The sequence below is a fragment of the Gadus morhua genome, chromosome 7, assembly GCF_902167405.1.
Source record: "Gadus morhua chromosome 7, gadMor3.0, whole genome shotgun sequence".
NCBI lineage: Eukaryota > Metazoa > Chordata > Actinopteri > Gadiformes > Gadidae > Gadus > Gadus morhua.
The window spans coordinates 16,346,397-16,367,691 of record NC_044054.1 but is presented as its reverse complement, the minus strand read 5'-3'; the positions used below and the strand labels follow the sequence as shown (position 1 = coordinate 16,367,691).

Below are 21,295 nucleotides of genomic sequence, written 5' to 3'. Positions count from 1 at the left end.
CTTGTGACAGATCTTTCACTTCTGTGTTTATTTTTCGCAAATACCGGTTGGGTATAACTGCAATAAAATACTTTAAGCAGGGGAAGTTATCGCCTACATTCACCATTCATAAAATTCCCCCTGCGCGCTCGCGCTCTACACTGTCTCTGTTACGAAGCGCGAAGCTGCCCCTGCATCTCTGCACGTTAGTTGGCGGGCCGAGCCCCTCCTTCTCGCGTGTGTGTGTGTGTGTGCGTGCGTGCGCTCGCGCGTGCGTGTGTGTGTGTCCAGTCCTCCCATATTAATGTGTAAACCACATAATAAGTAGTCAACAGAAGACAATGTTTTAATCCCACTTTATATCTCCTTGTTACTTTTAGATGAGAACCCCTTGGCCAGCCTTTCAGACTGGGTGTCAGGCTAGGGAATTTAAAAACAGGCATCCTTGGTTAGAGTGGAGGGAAAAAAAGTTAGCTAAATGTCAGCCAACATACAGTTGGTATACACAATTGAAATTCATAATGTTAATCACTATGCAAATGAGAGTATAGCTAATTCATGGTCATTTTTAAGGTGCAGTAATTTCACACTTTTACACAATTCAATTACTGTATGGTATGTTAGATAACATCAGTAAGAGCTCAAATTAGAGCAATTGAAAGAGTGAAACATTAGACTCCTGTCATCTCCTTCTCATGCACTGGTTAGCCATGGTTGTAAATAGTTCATTAAATTATTTTGAGTAGATTTTTTTCCTTGTTTAGCATGTGCTATTGCTACTATAAACATACAAAGGACAACTTGTCATTTTTGTGTTCTATTTGTTCATACTGTTATTAAAACTGATAAACCTACTCAGCTTTCCATGATTGTTGATAATCGTTATACTCTTAAATCAGCGGGTTGTAGACCCCTGCGTTGGTGAGTGTGGTGCGACACCCCATAAGCGCCACACACGTACACGTACCGGTGGGACGGGTTTGTACGAGGCTGGGAGGGAATCATCACAGTATACCCACTACAATAGAGTAGACTACACCACTGCTTATACTAGATAGAAAAACCCTGATCCAGATAGTCTGTGAGGGCGTTCGCGTGTTTTTCTCTTTTTGTGCACAATTACGGAACAGAGTTGTTACGTGGAACAGGTTACATTGGATAAGGAAGGATACAATGTAGGACAGTATGTCAGAGGTGAGGTTACGTCTCACATAGGCCTTCATTATGTTGCCCTCTCATAGATAGACCTACATTATTTTACTCTCTCTCACATAGGCCCACATTAATGTTCTCACTTAGGCCTCTCTCACAAAGTCCTTCATTAATGCAGTGACTATATTTCTATCCATAAGAATACGTATATGAAACGAATAGCATCTGAAGTAGTTCCAATGTACCAAAACGGACAACGCTAATATTCAACACTTTTCATTCCTATTCGATTTTTTTCTTATATTTACTAGGCCTAGAACATAAACATTATTAGCGACGTAGACTTGCAGTGTGCAGTACAATCTTTGCCCTTTCCCCTGCTGCAATGCCGCTTTTTGAACTTTAACCCGCACGTTGAAGGTTTTGATCCTTCGATGCAGAAGCAATAACCCCCGCAAATCGACAAAATCTAAGACCGCCAGCAGGTGGCGCTTCCGTGTCTTAGTGTTGAGGGGTCAGCTGACCACCGCTGAACCAATGACATGGACGTACTGGACCGTATATAGTGTTCGGGTCAAGGTAAGAGACCGAAGAGCGACCCGGCGTCTCCTGTTTACTTCAAAGATGACGTTCAACAAGGATACTAACAGTGAGTGTCTGCATTTCGCTTTGATACTGTGAATAATATTATTCATTTGTACGACCATAAACACTTATTAGGTTTGTTATATCCTAGTGCATAAAGCGCAGCCTGGTGGTTTGGTTTCACTTGGCGCTGTATCACTTGACGCAGCGCCAGGTTGGCGACTTGCAGCACAACTTTAGATGATGGAAGTTAAGAATATAAAACAGCTCTTTCAAAAGCATATCGTTTTTCTGCTCGAATGTTTTCAACGCACACGTAGACATTACTATTCGTATAAACATATCTTATTACAACATCATAATTATTCAACCCAAGCGATGGAGGAATTAAACAACACAATGCATTTCTCCCGATAGGCCTGTGCTGTTTTGATTGAAAGCTTTCCAAGTGTCCGTGACCCTTTACCAGAGGATCTAATGTGAAGACTTAATGCTCTTTGTTGTCTTAACAGACAGGGAGGCAGGTGACGTGAACAGCCGTGTTAAACAGGTAAGATGACAACGAACGACCGACCATGCTATTAAAGCGCAATCATTATTGTTAATTCAAAATGACAAAGAGGAATCTGTTGAATATGGTTCAGCATTATATTCAGGTTATACTGCAATTCCCGTTCTTGAATTAGGCTGTATTAAGCTGCAGGTTGTGGGCTGAAGGCTACTTTGCAATATGCAGGAGCATTGCTATTATGATTGTTTGTTAAATATTTTTAAGGCATTGAACCCATAATCAGCCGAGTTAGATCATTTCAGGTCTTGTTAGAAAATGGGACTTGTATGCTTGCCACAATCACTCACACACAAACACAGACAGACAGAAAGACAGACACAGGCTTCATGTTAAGAATTTCTTATATAGGCATTGACAGGAAATGGAAAATAAGAAATGATGAATGTCTAAATGTTGATATTACAAAAATTATGTCATGTCGGTATAATAAAGACTTGATGGGGAAGGGAAACCAAGAACTTCCTCTCTTTTTACTTTCTGCTTGGATAATCAACATAGTGATCTATGCTGTTGAGAGACTCTTGGACACTTAAATGTGGCACCACGGTGTCTCGCACATTTGTTAAACAATGTCGGTCCTTGTAACGCTCATACACCACGACGTAAAGCTACTAAAGAAGCACCATAAACATGTAGCGGGTCGTATCCATTAGAATAACACTCATCCTCCTTTCTAGAACTCCAAGCCCTTCTGTTGATCAAAGTGTCATGATGGCGTTATACTATAGTGTCCGAAAAGCTTAACCCTTTTTCGGATGCGGCGGACTTCACCCGTCGCTGCCAAGCGCTCCACACAGCTACACACAGCTACACACAGCTACACACAGCTACACACAGCTCCCCAGCCCTTTAACCTCACCAAAGAGCGACCCCTCCAACCGGAGCAGAGGGGAACGCTCACATACTGCTTGTGAGCAGCTAAAATAGGATTTCACTACAGTGTCTTTAAACAACACTTTCAGTATATTAACAGTGATAACATGGCATATTTTGACAATCATTTAAAACATAAAACGGTTTAACAGTTTCCTGTTTATGCAAATCGGTTTTGGGTTAACAGCTACCACATGGTCGTCCTCTCACAAAGCCGAGCTGTTTTGTTGCTTGTTTATGGGTCGTGTAGTCAAGCCGTTCAACCGCCCGGCTTGACTCAGACAGAATTCCATAGAAGCAGCATAACCTGACACGCAGCATTTCCCCAGTGGGAGAGAATGTTGCCTTGCCTTTTCTCTGATCACCCATAGGCGCTGCATAACGTACGCTAATTCTGCAGACCATCTTTGTGTGGTGTGGCCTCACGTGCTTACTACACGTTAATGTGTGTCTGCTAAAATAAAGGGCTGAACTCTGATTGAATTAGAGTTGATTGTGCAATGTGGTTCTCTTAGTTATTGAAGCAGGCAGTGGTTTAGATATGTCACTAATAATACTGTTGGTGCAGTTTTGCTTTTGGTCAAACGTGTGTTCTGAAATATCAGGTTGGTTTGTTGGTACGGTACAATGTGTTTACTAACTTTAATTTGAAAGATGTGTTATGGTTTTTTCTTAATCGTGGGATTACTAGAGATCCTTGTTCAAGAGAGTCCATCCCTTTTCCTTGCGTATTTAGTGTTCTTGTGGTTGCTCTGCCTTGTGTGTGTGGGGGAACCTCTCACACAGGGCCCTGTGTCTCTGGTCTCCAGGAGGGCAACGGAGGTCTGTGGGACTCCATCACCAAAGCCGCGTTCATCATGGGATCGGGGATCTTGCTGTTGGCCGCGTTCGGAAACTCGCTGACTTGGTACGCTTTGGACATACATCCTTAATACTGCTGCTGATGTTCTCTGGGGGGGGGGGGGGGGGGGGGGGGGGAATGTAGGTCCACCATGTGAAGAGTAGCCCCCCCCCCATCAGTGTAACAGGTACAATTGTTTATTTACCCTCCAACCATGCTAACAACCTTGACTTATACATACTTAATCCTGCACTATCTAACTTTACTACTGCAGCTAGTTACTCAATCTAAAATATCTGAACTAGATTGTTCCTCAAGAATAAAAACCCAACAATCCACGAGTCAACGCTCTTGCCCCCCTCCCCTCCGGGGAAAACCTCAGACCGACTGATAATGATACAGCTGCCACTCAAGCTGCTGGAGGCTTCTAGGTGTAACATGTACAGAAGTCTGGCCCTCCTATTCATTATAAAAGTAAATACAGTTCTAGAGAATACCAGCCCGGGCAGCGTCTCTTCCTGCCCCCATACAAGTGGGACCAGATGTAACGGCCAGTGGGCAGCCCAGCTAAAGGTCTCCTCCTGGCCCAGGCACCTGCAGCGGTTCTGGGGGGCGTCGGGGGACTTCTGGCAGGACCTGTGGACCAGGCTGTACCTGCAGTACGAAGGCCATCCTGCCAGCCTGTTCTACCTGGGTGAGTCCCGCCGCCCTCCTCTCACTTTCAGCCGCGCGGGCCCCCCAGAAAAGGGCTTTTCTGGGGGTTTTGGTACTTGGTAGAGGAGCGAGGCCTGCCCCGCCTTGTTTGCTGTTTGCTCCCTTGATTTTCAGGAAGTGCACTGAACTCGGTGGGAGGTCTAGCTCAGGGCAGGTGCAGGAAGTGGGAAGAATGGGGACCATGCTGGTGGGAGACAATCCAGACAAACAAGGTCATCTTTAGGTTGTGTTTACAAGCGCACACCGGACCACAACATGGCATGGGGCAGTATATCTAAGAGATGATACAGAGGGACTCTTCCTCTCTGCCTCACTGACTCTTTCGCTCTGTCTGCAATCTCTTCACTCTCTCTCTGCACCCTGTTCTCTGCTCACTCTCTCTCAGCACTCTCTTCACTCTCTCTCTGCACCCTGTTCTCTGCTCACTCTCTCTCAGCACTCTCTTCACTCTCTCTCTGCACCCTGTTCTCTGCTCACTCTCTCTCTGCACCCTGTTCTCTGCTCACTTTATCTGCACTCTCTTCACTCTCTCTGCACCCTGTTCTCTGCTCACTCTCTCACTGTGCCCTGTTCTCTGCTCACTCTCTCCGTGCACCCTGTTCTCTGCTCACTCTCTCTGCACTCTCTCTGCAACCTGTTCTCTTGCACTCTGTATGCACACTCTCTCAAACTCTCTCGCACTCTAGCTAGATTTATCAATCTGAATCAGCGGGGGCTGTTAACTTTTGGGATCAAAGAAGATTATGAGCATAAGTTCTTTAAACATTGCTTTACTCTGGCCCCATTATGAGCCAGAGTAAAGCACTGTTTCAGGCATCTTAGTGTCACAAGACACATGTTAATGGCTAGGATTTTAAATTACTCACTCCAATTCGCTAAACTGTAAGGTATTACGCAGTATGGTAAATATTATTTGAGTTTTAAGCTACAAAAAGCCAATTATTTGAAACTAAAGCTGAACTGAACTACATGATTGGAACATGAATTATAGTACTATAAACAAGCTCACCTCTAAAGATAACATTCCTGTCACAAGACTGCGGGTTAGCACAACATTATTAATATTATCACAAGATATTACGTTCGGAATCACGTTGATATCTGCCTGAGGTTTTGGGGATTGGGTTATGGGAAAGCTTCCATGTTTACCTTCTCTTTTTATACTTTAAAGAGATAACGTATTATGAAATTGTAATGGCTAACGAGTTTTGTTCAAGTTTTCGAAAGATCCAGCAAATGTTAGAATGTCCCCTCATTCCTCACATTAAATAAGGGGTGTGTTGGCTGTTTGTCGCTCATTGCCTCGGCCCTACAGGGACAATGTTGGCCCCCCTAGTGACATTCTGGGGCACCAACGGGCTACTCCTATTGGTGGACGTGACGGGCTGGCCCTCCTTCATCACTCGCTACCGTGTGCAGGCTGACAAGAACAGCCCCGTAAGTGCAAGCCCTGTTTTAACCCCTTATTTCTGCCTACTTCATCCTACTTGTCTTGACCAGGACACGTCAAAGCCCAGGGAATGAGATGATTAAATGAGCCAGTCAATAGGTGTGTGTGTGTGTGTGTGTGCGTGTGTGTGTGTGTGTGTGTGTGTGTGTGTGTGTGTGTGTGTGTGATTGTGTGTCATGGTAATGGTATAACTATGTCCACCTTTCCGTCCACCTGTCCAAAGGTCTCTGTGTGTTTGATGAAGATAACCTTAATGACAGCTGCTGCTGATAGCAGGGAGTTGATCAGCGATGGGCAGAACGTGTTTACCAGCTCAAAGATCCAGCCGATCAGGCATTTCCTTTATCTTAGGGCTGGCCGCTAAAATCTCGAATTTCGATTTTAGAGTAAAACGATCAATAAACAAATATAATCAATTTTTCATTTTTATTTATTTTTTATTTTTTATGTTTTATAGAAAGTGCAGAAGAACAGCTAGATACACATCTGTGCATTATTTTAAGATTTGAACATTCTCAATTACAAAGTAGTTTTGGGAGAGTCATGCTGAATAGATACATCATGTCTTCAAACTCAAAAATAATCGTGATTTAGATATTGACCAAAATAATCGTGATTATGATTTTTTCCATAATCGTGCAGCTCTACTAACATCTTGTTTGCATTAATAATTTTATATTAATGAATCACTGATTTCTAATTAATTCTAATTGCGTAATAAGCCAAGTTATTATACGATATTCGATTTAGAAACAAGGTATCAAACTTGTGTCGTTGAAATACAAACACTACTGTCCTTTACAAAATACTTTTAAAAAGCCTTACAGCTTAACAGGGATTACGTTTTACTACAGTGTCACCAAATCAGAGGGGGTTACTAAAGAGCAGGTCTTATCACTCATTTACAGCCACGAGTCATAGGATCCATGCAGGACCTTGGGTAACACTGTCAGATAGACTATCTGTAATTTGTCATATTACCTAAGATATCTGATCTTTGATTCATATTTGATTATGTACACACATGCAAAGACAATAACCTGCATGTCTACACACACACGTACACACACGCACACTTGGCTTGTTTACATTGTGCAGCGTAAAATTTAATCCATTCTGAGATTAAAGGTTGAATTAAACAACCTTCGCCGTCCAATCAATGTAATGAACCAAAAAGTTATTGACGTCTCTGCCTACATTTAGGCCCAATCCCATTTCTACCCCTTACCCCTTGCCCTTACCCCTCCCCCTTGTTTTGAAGGGGTAAGGGGGAGGGGTTAGGGGAAGGGGTAAGGGGTAAAAATGGTATTGGGCCTTAACTGCTAGGTCTGGAACTAGTTCTGTTATCTGCCCCCTACGCTGGGTTTTAACAAAGCTTTAAAAGAGTGGTGTTGATCTGTGAAAAAGATGGCGGTGATCAACTCCCCGGTGATGGGCTCTCCCCCGGCAGGTGGACCAGAAGAAGCTGTGGCACGCCATCCGGCACGTGGTCTTCAACCAGCTGATGGTGTCGGGCCCCATGGTGGTCGGGATCTACTACCTGACGAGCTGGAGGGGGGATCCCCTCAACGCCCAGCTGCCCACCTTCCACCGTGGCCTGATGGAGCTGGCTGTGTGCAGCCTCGTGGAGGAGCTCATGTTCTACTACTCCCACAGGTGGGGGGACCAGGGTGGAGCGATGGAGGACCTTCACTCAGATATAAAGATGGGAACTAGTTTACTTTGCGTCCCAGGCGGGTCTTTAGGTTACATGAGGTATTCTGGCAAAAGCGAAGCAGAGTGAAAACCCTTATGGATTGATATGTGGATGGGCGTATTTATTCTTCAAAAGCGTTCTTATTCAGATCTTTTTTGATGGAGGAAATGGCCGCAGTCGAGAGGTAACATAGTGTAGGTTAAACTATACGTATCTTATCAATAGTACTTTGTGTCGTACAAAGTACTATTGTGCATGCATTTGGCTTTGTTTCTTAATAGGATACATTTGTAGTTTGATATTGCCGTTTGTTAAACCAGAAACCTGAGGACTCAGAGCTTACCTCTGAAACCTCAACACTGTGAACTAAAGCAGCCGTTGTCTAATGTGTCTCCACATCACAACATGATTTGCTGATCATGATCAGGTCATGATGGGGCTGAGGTCACTTCTAAAGGTCTAAACCCAGAGTTTTGGTTGGCAGTTGTGACAGGACCGGATGCTTCTCCTCCCCTCCCAGGCTCTTCCACCACCCGACCCTCTACAAGCACTTCCATAAGCAGCACCACGAATGGACCGCCCCCATCGGGTTGGTGTCCATCTACGCCCACCCTCTGGAGCACGTGGTGAGCCCCCCCGCCTTCGCTCCTCCACTAGAAACACTATTGGAGACCACATTCCAGCCCTGAATTGTTAATTAGATAAATAACTCTGTTAGGCAACAAAGCATCGCAATATTTCTCTATACTTTTCTTCTCTTCAATCTTTTAAATATATCCCTCGATCTGTTTTGTAGCAAGTTAGATAAATGTACGATACAAAGATGTTGAATGCATGTAGCAAACTGCTTGGAACAATGTCATTAAGAACAGTTGTATCGTAAATGAGTTTCTATTCCAATTGAATACCCGTCCATATCCACGTCTCTTCCCTGACCGCCCCCAGCTCTCCAACATGCTGCCGGCCGTGTCCGGCCCGGTGCTGCTGGGTTCCCACCTGAGCACCACCAGCCTGTGGTACTGCCTGGCCTTCATCAGCACCTCCATCTCCCACTGTGGCTACCACCTGCCCTTCCTGCCTTCCCCAGAGTTCCACGACTACCACCACCTCAAGTGAGTCTCCCTCCGCACCGCAGTGGCCGGGTTTGGATGGGAAGACGGCAGTGGCTCAGTGAACGGTTAGGCTGACAAGGCTGTCATCTAGTCTGAGGTCGACTGGCTCAATTCTGGGTTGAGGAGACGTTTCACTTTGTGAGACACTCGCCAACAGAAAGGCTTCATATGGGTTTCGACCAATCAGGGTTCTGGAGGTTGGCATCCGTTAGTTGGCCTACAGCAAACCCAAACTCGGCAAGCAATAGTACATTTTACGGTTCAAGGACAAGACAACCCAGACGGACATCAAAATTCCTAAGTGGGTGTAAATTAAGGCTATTAAGGAAATTCTTGCTAGCGCTTCAAACGTTCTTTAATTATATTTAATGTGACCTCTGCAAAAGCCAATTAAGAATTATGACTATTCCCAGCTCAATGCTGACCAATCGGGGCATCTCTTCCCTGATTAGTTCAGGGAATTAATCTTGACTGTCAATCCCAGGTGCATGAATGCAACATTTCTCAATGGTGGAGAAACGTAGGGAGCTTTCTCTTACTCTTTCGAACTCCAAGTACGTTTATGAGTACCACATTACTACAAGTGCCAACATCCACTTGTTTTCAAGAGGGAACACTTCAATTCATTCCTTCTTCTTCCAAATGGCTCTTTCATCCCCAAAGTGTATACAAGTCATTTATCAACAGCTTCATTGAAGTAGGAGGGAAGAGGGCCTCATTCCCTGTGCTCGTCCTCTGGGTACTGGAGTAGAATCAGCTGGGCCTAATTTCCTGCTGCTCCTCCTCAGGTTCAACCAGAACTTTGGGGTTCTGGGTGTGCTGGACCGACTCCACGGCACCGACAGCAAGTTCCGGCAGACCAAGCAGTACGAGCGCCACGCCCTGCTCACCAGCTTCACCCCGCTGACCGAGAGCATCCCAGACGCTCCCAAGAAGCTCCAGTGATCCCGTGACCAATGAACTTTGACCTCAGGGGAGCAGGTGGTCCCAAAACCCACGTGTGATAAACAGGCCCCTGGATATTGAAAACGAACTGCTGAAAAAAGAAATAATCCTGTTAAATGATTAATTTATTGTTTGTTTGATCGGGAACAAATAAGGAGAAGCCATGGAATGTTGTTTTTTAAGCAACTTGGGAAAAAGTAAAGGGAAGGGTAAGGGTAAAAAGTACCCAACCAGGCAGACTGCTGGTTCCTGGAATGGTCTAGTGTTAGATACCTCTTAAAGGACCTCAAGATGTCCGGTGTTGGGGAGCCGATGGCTGGTCTGTAGGTAATTCCTTAAATACGATGGGACATTTCATTTGCAACTATTCTGATTTAGAAACAAGATGATTGAGTAATGCTGGATTATATTGCTATGTCTATAAATATGAGGGACATGTCTAATTTTTCAACCTCTGGGAGGATTTCTTGTAGATTTGAACAAGAATACATGACTAATGAACCATTGATGTTATTCTCTGCATGTTTTTATGTTCATTTTGTAGTTTATGGGCAATGGAATCCCTCATTTATTTCATATTCTTAACTGCCCTTCTTAATCCTTATCTTTCCTTTCAGTGATGTCATTTTTATTATAATTAATATTTCAGATGTTTGGTAATAGCACTATGAGGACACCTGCTGCCGAGTTGGAAGTGAAAAGGGGCTGGGTTCTTCGACCCTTAACTTCTAAGTCAATCGATTGTCTTTGCATAAATTTGCACTTAATTGTGGAGGCACATATTATTTTGAAGGTTGATATTACGCATTATGTTGAACCCGTTCAAATCCTGATCCTTTGTGGGTCAAAATTGAAGAACGGTTTAATCAATAAGAGAATGTATCCATCAGTGACTCGACCCATCCAATAAAGACCATGTCTGAGTATTGATGGAGCAGCCCAGGATGAATGGGCCACCAATGGTTTACACTTCATTGTTCCACTGTTTTTGAATAAAAGAAAAGAAAAATTAAGACTTTTGTTTTGGAAAGAGATCAAGAGTTGGCGACTAGCAATGCCTTTCAGGCACCACAACCGCACAACACCCTATGGGCATCTAGAATACTTCTTCAGGTCCTAAGAGACACCAATGCAAGCCATCGCACGTTTTTCTTTTTACTAAATGCCAATCTTTTGTTGGCCACCAACGACGCTAACTTAGGTTAATCGGCGTGCAAACACAATAAATAACCACACGGTGACAGCAGAAGGTAGGGTTTTTTTGTCCATTTTGTGTTTTTTTTTTCTTTATTAAGGAAAAGCATAATTACTACAAATTACAAATAACACTAATAGCGAATCACATCAGCCTACAAAGCAGATATTATGAATATTAAATGTTATAATACAAGATCTCATTCAAGTATTTTACATTTTTTCCATTTTGTTTTTTTTGTTCCTTTTTTCCTCATTTTTGTCTTTTTTTGTTCCTCATGACAAGCCTAGGATATTGTAATGGTAATGGTCTATTAACAGGTTTTAATGGTTCGTATACAGCTATTTCTTATTTTATATGGCTTTATGGAATTTTGTCCTGTTTTTTTTTTTCAGTCTCCAGTCATCATAGCCAGCCTTACGACTCGTGAGGTCCGCAGACTGCGTCCGATGGATCCCCCCACCACCCCCCCTCTCCTCTGGTTCTCCCGTCCTCTGGTCTCCTCTTCAGTGCCCACCAGCCCGGTCCACACCTAGAGCGGTGGTCACAGCACCACCTAGAGTTTGTTCAGAGAGCCACCACATGTTCCTGTAGAACGTCAGAAGCTGTACGCTGAAAAGGGGGGGGGGGGGGAGCAACGCCGCCCTCCGTGAACAACCCCTCTTGAGTTGGGAGCGGGGGGGGGGGGGTCACCGCTAAGCTGGGGGCCAGTCCAGGTAGATGGAGGCGTGTTGAAGAGGGGCGCCCCCCGGTGGCCTGGTCCCCTTGATCCCAGGTCTCATTGATCCCGGATCAGGCATCAATAAGGTAATGCATGGAGCTTTTTCTCTTTTCTTCACCCCACGCTAATTGCTGAGTAACACGATAATCAAATGAGTGATTTTCATCTCTATTTGCAGTCTCTAGAATCAGCCCATCCTCGGTATGTAAAACCAACAAAAGAAGATCAAATAAAATAAAAGTTGGCTCCTTTTTTGTTTTGCATCTTCTGAGAAAAAAAACCAAAGCGGCTTCAAATAAAAACACATTTAAAAACTAAAAGAAACATAAGAGGTTGTCTGTACGTGCGGGAACACTGCTCATTGGGAACTTCAGAGCAAGGGCAATTTCTGAGGGGACCCAATTTAATCTTAAACATTTAAGACTTTAGAATGAGGTTTGGTTGAAGATAAAACATTGGTCACCATTCAAAAAGGCTGCCGTAAATACGACATACGTCTTTGGCAGATTTGGACATAAACTTCTAGGGCAAATTTTTGGCTTGTCTTCATAAGTATTTTGAGTCTAAATAGTATCTCCTCCGGATTTTTTGGTTCAAATGAGTTTCATTTGTCATTCTTGTCAGTGTTCCAGATTTTTAAATGGCCATTAGAGAGGGTGTAACCAATCTAACTTCAGTTACATCCTTCCTCCCCAGGGAATCTGCAACAGGTCAATCGTAACACGATCCATGGAGAAGAAAGGAAAAACAAGCAAACTATCATTTCAATGTGAAATTCTGCAACTCATTTTAAAATAACAGGGACACCTTGATGAGCTTTTCTTTCCCTTTTCTAGCGTGCAACATGTCCCCTTGCCGACAGCCCGACTACGGTCCTCAGACGCAGACGAAACAAACCCAAAGACTTCCGTAACATTGCTTAGTAACACAGCAAATAGTAAATTAAAAAGCGTTAAACAATAATGATAAAAAGACCATTAAAAAGAAGAGCCGATAAACATGTAAGGCGATATAGTCATCTGTTCTATAAACAACACCGAGCCCGCCTCTTCTCCTCTGGCTAATTCACATTTACATTAGTGGAACGGAAAAGAAAGTCAAAATAATGATAAACCACTCTAGCTGATATCATTTGCACTTGAGCGGAGAAACACCGGCTCCCTCTGATCCGGACTAAAACATGTCAAAACCAGCGACCCCAGCCAAGGTCCACCGGTCGCAGGGTTACCTCAAACACAAACACAACAAATAGTTTTCGTCCCGCTGAGGCAACGCAGACAAAAAGACGCCGGGGCGTCCGGCGATGTGTACGTGTTGACGAGCGTCTGTATCTCTGCTTTTCCCAGGATGCATTTCCGTGTGCCCGTGAGTGTCTGGCGAGGCGAGGCGAGGCGAGGCCCCCCCCCCCCCCCCCAATGCCAAGCAAGCGTGTGTCGCTGTAGAGAACCCGCCACACACCAGTGCCGCCGGGCAAGGCACCAAGGAACTCCTCTCGAAGCACCGAGCTCCAGTACCGGCCCGTCAAACTGCCCCCCCCTCTCCCAGGAGACAGCACCCACTCCTCCAAGCCGGTGATTATTTCAAGTGAACCCAGTTTGGTGTCCCAGTCCCTCAGCCTCTGGCGGTGGCGGATGGATGCGTGGATGGATGTCAGACGGATGGATGCTTGGCTACATACGGTCCGTGGAAGAGGGGGGTGGGGGGGCTGTTTTGAGAGGCGTGCCGTGGTCGGAAGGCCCATTCCCAACCCTGGGAGACCTTGTAGCACGAGAAGCGGTACGATTTGAAGACTAGGTGGGGAGGGGGGGGTGTTGTAACAGACCACGTGATACTTGGAAGACGGTTTTCAAACAAAAGGTCACAGCAGGAGGAGCATGAGGGATTGTTGTTGTCATGTTTTTTTTTCCTAGGTAAAAAGGGTGTCACCTAGTGGCCACTGTTAGGAGTGGTGACTGATATTGCGTGATCGGCCATTTTGATGCTGTACAACTGACGTTAAGGTGGCGGGCACAAGTTAGAAGCAGTGAAACCATTTAAATAAGGCAACTTTTTAACGATCATGTTCAAACTGAGGGATTCATTGTCTTTTTTTCTTCCTTCCTCTTCTTGATGATTGGAATTTGTAATTTTTTTCCAATCTTAATGTCCAGCCCTAAATGCTAAATAAAATATTTTTTAATAATATTTCCAAGTTTCCCATCCAATCCTGTGTTTGAAGGAAGCACCGACCATATAAGGGATGGCGGTGAGGATCATGGTTTACAAGCCTGGTGGAGTCCGGTTCAGAGCTAATGAGGTCAGGGGGGTGTGGGGGTGGGAACTGAACCGGAGGGGGGGAGGGGGGGGGGCTGGGGTGGGTCCAAAGTCAATCCTTCAAGAAAAGTAAAATCAATTCTTGTCCCGAGGAGCAATAAAAAAGAATGAATCTAACATTTCAGATATAGTCCTTCCCCCCCATCCCAAAATAAAAAGGAGCCATGAAAGCGATGAACGGGATTTGAAAAACAAATTAAAACTGAATAAAAACTAAAATGTTTGGCTTGCGTGTACGGTTGGACCCGCCCTCTTCCCCCCCCTCCCACACCCAACCTCCCCCCGGCCCACCCCGCAGCCGAGGACCCCTGGTGGCCCCGGGGCCGGGGCCCGCGGGTCTGGATCGCGGCCTGCGGGCGTGGCAGGGTTACTTCACGGCCTTGTCGTCGTCCTCAGCGGCGGGAGCTTTCGCATTTTTGGCATCGTCCTTGGTGGGGTTGACGGGGCCCGGGGCCGTGGAGGGGCCCGAGCTGGCTTGGCTGTGGGGGCGGCTGGAGGGCAGTGAGGGGTGGCGCCGGCGTCCGTCCCCGCCGCTGGAGGAGTGTCTCCGGCGTCCTCCGTCCTCCATGGGGGGCTGGGGGGGAGAGAGATCAATGGTTTGGTTCATAATCGTCTTTCATCCATCAGATCCTAACAGAGCAAACATTAAGGCGTGAATGCAGAGACGAGAACGCCCGCTTGCTCCTAAGGAACGAGCGGACCCGAGGCAGAAGGCTCCACTCACATCAATCCTGAAGTCTTCCAGGCGCTTGAACTTGCTGAGGAACTCCTGCAGCTTTGGGTCGATCTCCATGCTCTTGTTCTTGGAGTACTTCAGGAAGGCCCAGAACTTCTCCAGGCCGTAGAGCTGGCCTGGGACGGGGAACGACAGACAGGAAGGTCAGAGTCCAGCCTACCGTACTCCCCACCGGGTTCACTGGGAGCCCTCATGCTGCTCATGGTGTGCAGTCTCACCAGCTTCATAGTCCTTCATGGTCTCCTCCTGGAAGTCCTTGAAGATGTCAGGCCGGAACTTTCTCTCCAGGCCGTAGCTGAAGTACCTGAACAAGCACTCCAGACCGTACCTGCAACGCACACAGTGGCAGGTCAGCGCTGCTCTCCCACCAGTCACACATCCACTCAGCCTGGATGAGGTGTAAAGCACTCAACCCCACCAGCTATCAGCATAGACCTGGTCTGCGCCTGCTGAGCTCTGGCAGCATCACCAACGCAAACGGCCGATCACAACAGGCAGTACGGTAAAATCGTCGAGGAGCAGGACAAATAGGATGAATACTATTACTTCGAAATGCAGTAGTAAAATCTGACAATATACACTTAAAGATACATTTGGTTTCTTTGTACAATGTCCCTGTTTTTTTTCAAAGTGTTATGTACAGAAATAAAGATAATATAATTGTATTCTACATATACAATCATTTATATTCCCATTGTTTATAACCATTTTAAATATGATCATATTTCTATAGATACTGGAATGCTCTGAGTGCATGCTGCGTGCAGCCATCACCAGAGGGTGAATAAAGAGAGTAGATCTCCCAGCGTCCACCAGGGGGCCCGAGCTGGGGGCCCGAGGTGCAGCCTACCTGTAGCCCTCCTTGCCGTCCTCCACCACCAGCTGCTTGAACTCCTCGTACATCTTCCTGTTGAAGTGGTCCCTCAGGAAGAAGGACCAGAAGCGGAACAGCGTGTTCATCTCCTGCGATTGGCCGATCCCCAGGCGCTTCCGCTCTGATGGCGGGGAGAGACAGAGGGATCGTTAATAACCAACTATTAACATCATTTTGTATGTTGCTCTCTTCCCCCCCCGTCTAAGGTGAATCTATCTGACGGTTTTGGGAAGGGTAATAAAGGTTCAATAATGACAAGTAGTGACTGGAAAAGACAGACCAAAGTCTGCGCACTCTGCAGTCCATCAGCAACATAACTTGGTGAGCCTGTGTGTCCACACGGGTGTGTACGTGTGTGTACGTGTGTGCGTGTCACCGTACCGTTGAGGCAGCGTCTGCGGTACTTGTGGTAAACGTGTTGCGTGAAGCCGTTCTCCTTGAGCAGCTCGTGGGAGGGGTGCTGGAACTTGGGCAGCGACTGGGGCGTGCAGCCGATGTTGCCCAGGGCAGGGGTGCCCTCGGAGGGGCTGGCGTTGGAGCTGAGCAGGGAGGAGGGGGTGGAGGTTAGGACCACTTCATGGCAGAGCCAAGCTCGCTGTAGAAGCGTTAAGTCTGGCCTCTAAACATAGATCCCATCAGTGAGCAAAATCAAAATCTGCACATATATCCGAGGTCCTCAAATACATTGAAGACAGCAATATCTAATGTATCCAATATCTAGTCCAACTTTAAAAGGCATCTATTACTCAGTTTCCCCTACTTTTACATTTGTCTTTTAATGACGCAGGCCTTACTCAAATAAAACCAATGCACGACGGCCATGTGGGGAACAGCGCTCTGGGGCAGTGCATGGTGGGTAGAAGGCCACAGGGAAGCTCCTTACCTGACGGAGGCGGTGCGGGAGCGGTGCTCTCTAGAGTCCATCACCCAGCCCACGTGGCACTCCATGGGGGGGTTGGAGCTGTGTCGGGTCTTCCTCTTCCTGGGGGTCTGGAGGAAAGAAGGGGGGGGTTTAGACACGGGTAAGCCATCCAAGCGGTGGGTTTGAAGGGGGTTGGACTGGGACTGTGGGGGGGGGTCAGAAGCAGGGGAAGGCCTCACCTTAGCGTCGACCGGCCGGCCCTCCTTGACCACGGGGTAGAAGCGCGGCGTCATGGTGGAGTCCTTGCGGTGGGGCGTGCGTGGCGTGCGCGGCGTGCGGGCGCCGCGGTAGTTGGGCGAGTCGGGCACGGTGGTGGGGAGCGAGCGGGCCATGGCGGAGGGCTCCGGCGCGCCAAACAGCTTGTTGGCCAGGGCGTCTGTGGGGACTGGGGGACACACACACTTCACTCACAACACGCTCCTCTTCCTCAGCATGGACTGAAAAACGCTGTTCTGATCTTCATAGACGCAGCGTTTAATGCCCGTCATTGGGGGTCTCACACCATCACTTACTTAGCTGGCCCTTTGGAGGGCCTGGGGGGACTTCTTGGTTGGGGTCCACCGGCGGTTCAGGGGTTAAGCAGTCAAACTCTTCCCGGGTGATCAGGTGGACCTTCTTGAAGTTCTCCACCTCTTGCTGCAGAACGCACAACATCCAGTGTGAATACATTGAACCTTAGTGAAACCCACCATACGGATTAGGTCACGGAAACAATGTCAAATCAACGATTGATGATCAAATCAAACAGAAACCAGTAAATCTCCTCTTAAAGTAGGTAACAAGCTTGATGGACGAACACCCACACTAAACAGCGTCAACAAACCAAAGGGTGGGCACAAAGAGCTCTGACCGACCTTGCCTGGAGGAGTTTGGATATGGAGATACAACAGCAAAACATGGCTGTGAGAAAAACCCTCCTCAGTTTCATGATAACCCGCTTCATGAGGTCCTCTACCCCGAAGACCTGATCAGATGAAGCTCAACGTGTGCTCAGCTGGAGCCTAACTATCTTATTTCAGACTATAACCCTACCACCACGAATGACTCCCTAACCTACACCACCTCCTCAAGGGCTCTATAGTCTAAAATCAACGACCACAACACACTGTTATGAAGGCCTTCAAAATGGCCGGTCTCTGCTGCTTCCTAAAGCTGCCGGTCTCAGGGCACCACTCACTGAGTCCTCCATGGCGACGGGGGGGTGCTGATATGCGTGAGAGTCCATCTCGTCTGCGTCTCTCTGTCCCTAGAAGCCCCCAATGCCGGACCCCAGGAAGTAGGCGGCGGCCAGCGGCCCCCCCGAGGTTTATTTATCAACAACGGCCCGCTTCCACGCGGCGCTGGAGCCGAGGGTCACGTGGGGGGGGCCCGGGTCACATGGGAGCCCGGGCAGCACCAGAAGGGGCCAACAATGGGGCCGGCCGGGCTCCAGCAGCGCCAACAAAAGGCCTCAGAGGAACAAAACCTCTTTCCAGGACAGGAGCTTTCGGGTGCTTTTGTCATATCCAGAAGAATAATAATAAAAATAAAAAAACACAGGTCAGAGGATAATGGGGCATCTAGCCCGGGGCAGAAACACCTACTCTTAAAGAACACAGTGTGGAAGCTCTCAGAGAGCGCCCTGAGGACTACCGCCGGCGGTCTGATGGCAGAGCGCTTTCTAGGCAGAGGGTGACGGCGGAAGGTCTTTCAAAGCGACCTTTAAGCACTAGAACAAATGTTCAAGTTGATATGCTACACATATCAACGTGGTCCCCGATTTGGAAATGCTTTTATTGTGTATTCTGATACATCCTTAGCAAGTAGATGACCCTCACACAATTGGGTCGTTCACGTGAATCACTGTTCTGTGGTTTGGTTCGCCGTTTTTTTATATCTTTTTGACCTTCATCAACCTGGGTCCTGACTATGGTATAAATTCTTCCTTCCTTGTCCATGATGCAACATTAAGAGTTTAATTTGTACTATTTTTATGCCATTTTATCTTTCCTTTCAAACAATACTGAAAAATAAACCAAACCCAAACAATAGGCCCATGAGGTGCATCATCTTATGGAGCAATTCTATCCTGTGTCTTCAGCTGCAGAATAAGGCTGTAACAGTGATACCATGCCCTAGCCTTCACTGCTTTCCTTCTATCCATTTGGGTTGCATGGAGACTGAAGGGGAGGTCAGCATGTTAGTAGTTCAGGTTTAGCTCCACTGCTTTCCCCTTGCACTGCCCCGTTCTATTTGGACGGTGTCGCCATTAATAGTTCCCCCTGATTGACGGGCACCTGTTTGTGTAAGTGATGCACGTCGTGGACGGACGCTGATTTATGGACAACTGTTGTTGCCATGGCATCAGTCCAAACAGAAACCAAACGCTCCCAGAATCAAGTTTCACCGCAGGCACTACCTGTCTGCTCTCCGTGACCCGTCACCTACGTTTACGTTCTCCAGTGACCAGCTATAATTCCTCGCCTGCTGAAGTACATTCCTTTGGATGAACTTCAGCCTGGTTAACGTTTGCTTGAGTACACCAAGTTTGGTGTAGATTTCCCCCCCCAAGTTAACCCTGCCGTTAGGCACTCAACGTTGATTGCGCAAATTTGGCTGTGCAGCCACCACTATGTTACAGGTTATGGGTTCCCCAAGACCATGTTTAACATCATGAGAGAAAAATGTAGACAATATAGATAAAGTTATATGACTAAGTCGAAGGGGTCACAAGATATGCTTGTTCAAAGTTTGCGTTTCTGTACGATTGCTATAGCGCCAACTTTGGCCCAATCAGTGACATTTCGCTTGTCTGATAAAACAAACGCGGACCGGGAGCTAGGCTTGGGCTCAGGACCTCACCTTGATGGTGGCGTACTCCGGGTCGCAGGTGTCGTCCCACAGGTCCCGCTCGTAGTAGAAGAGGCCGTCGTTGATCACCTTCACCAGCTCCGTGGTCAGCTTGGAGCGCGCCGTGTGCTTGCCGGTGCGGTCGCCGCCCGGGTGCTTGCGCAGGTAGGGCGGCGTCTGCGTCACGATCAGGATCTTGTTGACGTCGTGGTCGTCGATCTCGCAGTCCGAGTCCTCGTCGTCCGACCAGTCGGTGAAGGTGTTGCGCCGGCCGTCCATCTGCTCCATCTCCTCGTCGAACATGAAGTCCAGCTCCTCGGGCTCGTCGGGCTCGGCGCCGCCCTCCTGTTGTCAAGAACATACTTAATGTATACTGTACTGTACTGTAGCATTGTGCCGCATCTTATCATAGCCGTCTTTGTTGTTAACGGACAATGGCTTAACCTAACTATCGTTAGTGCTTTGCACTTGGTTCTAAACATCCTTACTATACCGACAGCGAAATATTGTTTCTCTTCCTTCTAAAAAATGTACTTGTTGTAAGTTGCTTTGAATACAAGCATCTGCTAAATGCACTAAATCTAGATGTAAAATGGAGGGGGACGGAGCGTATCGGGCCGTCAACATATTCTCAGCCTGGTGGGCCGAAGCAACTGAAGCGACCCCTGTGGCCGCTCGACTTCGATGTGTTTTATGACGATGTGTGTTTATTGCGACGCCTTCAGTGCCACACATTCCTCTACACACAGCTCTACAGGCCTACCACATTGCAGACATACCCAAACAGATCCCTGGATGAGATATGCGTCAAAGGGGCGTACCTTGGGGCCTGCAGCGCTGGGGGAGGGAGAGCTCATACACAGGGGCAGGGGGGAGCGAGTCACCTCATCCTTCTCCTTCTGCAACGAGGGGGACTACGTCAGTCAACCCACAAACGGTCAGAGGAGCAGGCGGGTGGCGGGAGGAAGGGGAGAAGGAGGATGGAAGGGGGGGGGGGGATACAAACAAAAAAGGCACATGCGTTAACAGGAGAGGGCAACTGAAGAGGGGAGGGATCAGGAGCCTACTTGCTAACCCAGGTGTAATGGATGGTCTCAAATACAGCACAACAAAAAACAGACTACATGAAAGCTGGGTTGTGAAAATGTGTTTAGAGACGCATCAATGTTCACAGTTGCCCTTTGTATCTGTAATAATGTTTGTGAAAATGTACTTCTTTCCTTCATGTATCGGATACAAGGGCTGTTTCTATGCATTGGTTGAGAACAGACTCTAGGTTATAACTTTAGGTGTAGGTGAATCCCATGATTTAGCTGGCATTCAACACGAGAGTGTTCTAGGGGAGGTGTTATGGTTTGATAGCGTGATTTCTACCCAGTGATGTTGCTAGGTACGCGTCCTGCGTCCCTGACGCATTAAAATCTGAAAGGACCCACTAAACTCACTATCCATGCGTCCCGGGGACGCATCTCATTTTCCCCATGAAAAGCGATACATTGTGAACATTAAACAACTCGTGTTTAATCACAGTAACTGGCCAAAGAAACCTTCTTGTGAGCAGATCGGACAAGCGCTGTTTCAACCCCCTGCGCATCTACTTGGCGCAGACGTGATCCCCTGTACAAAGTATCGCGACATGCTAATTTAGCCGCTACCAAAACAACTAGCTCGTCACCGCTGATTTCATTTCAACAATTAAAAATACGAACTTCATAGTAAATAAACCCACGTTTCCACTGCTCGATGCTGTGCTCATTCGTGTCGAATGAGCAAATCAAACAGGATTT

General features: G+C 47.0%; 2 protein-coding genes across 3 annotated transcripts in view; one reads left to right on the top strand and one right to left on the bottom strand.

Moving 5' to 3' along the window:
• The first annotated feature begins 1,663 nt into the window (after nt 1–1,663).
• Nucleotides 1,664–10,931, top strand: faxdc2 (fatty acid hydroxylase domain containing 2). The gene is made up of 9 exons (XM_030360236.1): nt 1,664–1,780; nt 2,229–2,266; nt 3,970–4,067; nt 4,592–4,695; nt 6,031–6,152; nt 7,616–7,821; nt 8,382–8,487; nt 8,807–8,973; nt 9,762–10,931. Exons 1-9 carry the CDS (start codon nt 1,669–1,671, stop codon nt 9,916–9,918), a joined length of 1,110 nt encoding a protein of 369 aa, XP_030216096.1. The 5' UTR covers nt 1,664–1,668; the 3' UTR covers nt 9,919–10,931.
• A 238-nt stretch (nt 10,932–11,169) lies between these two features.
• Nucleotides 11,170–21,295, bottom strand: part of larp1 (La ribonucleoprotein 1, translational regulator) — a 48,520-nt gene continuing 38,394 nt past the window's right edge. Inside the window, exons 12-21 of one of the 2 annotated variants that reach the window (XM_030360218.1) lie at nt 20,330–20,407; nt 19,521–19,853; nt 17,192–17,315; nt 16,859–17,064; nt 16,641–16,747; nt 16,139–16,296; nt 15,734–15,878; nt 15,102–15,211; nt 14,872–14,999; nt 11,170–14,721 (exon numbers count right to left, since the gene is read on the bottom strand). In XM_030360218.1, coding sequence (XP_030216078.1) covers nt 14,515–14,721; nt 14,872–14,999; nt 15,102–15,211; nt 15,734–15,878; nt 16,139–16,296; nt 16,641–16,747; nt 16,859–17,064; nt 17,192–17,315; nt 19,521–19,853; nt 20,330–20,407 — 1,596 coding nt within the window. In that variant the 3' untranslated portion in view covers nt 11,170–14,514. Of the gene's footprint in view, nt 14,722–14,871; nt 15,000–15,101; nt 15,212–15,733; nt 15,879–16,138; nt 16,297–16,640; nt 16,748–16,858; nt 17,065–17,191; nt 17,316–19,520; nt 19,854–20,329; nt 20,423–21,295 lie in introns of both variants that reach the window. The other variant, XM_030360217.1, reaches the window with a different exon arrangement.

What these genes read in the sequence shown, in the direction of transcription:
- faxdc2 (XM_030360236.1), top strand. Translation starts at nt 1,669, where the DNA reads ATGACATGGACGTACTGGACCGTATATAGTGTTCGGGTCAAGGTAAGA. An exon ending in TGAACAGCCGTGTTAAACAG is followed by an intron (nt 2,267 to 3,969) that starts GTAAGATGACAA and finishes TCTGGTCTCCAG; the next exon opens with GAGGGCAACGGAGGTCTGTG. An exon ending in AGGCTGACAAGAACAGCCCC is followed by an intron (nt 6,153 to 7,615) that starts GTAAGTGCAAGC and finishes CTCCCCCGGCAG; the next exon opens with GTGGACCAGAAGAAGCTGTG.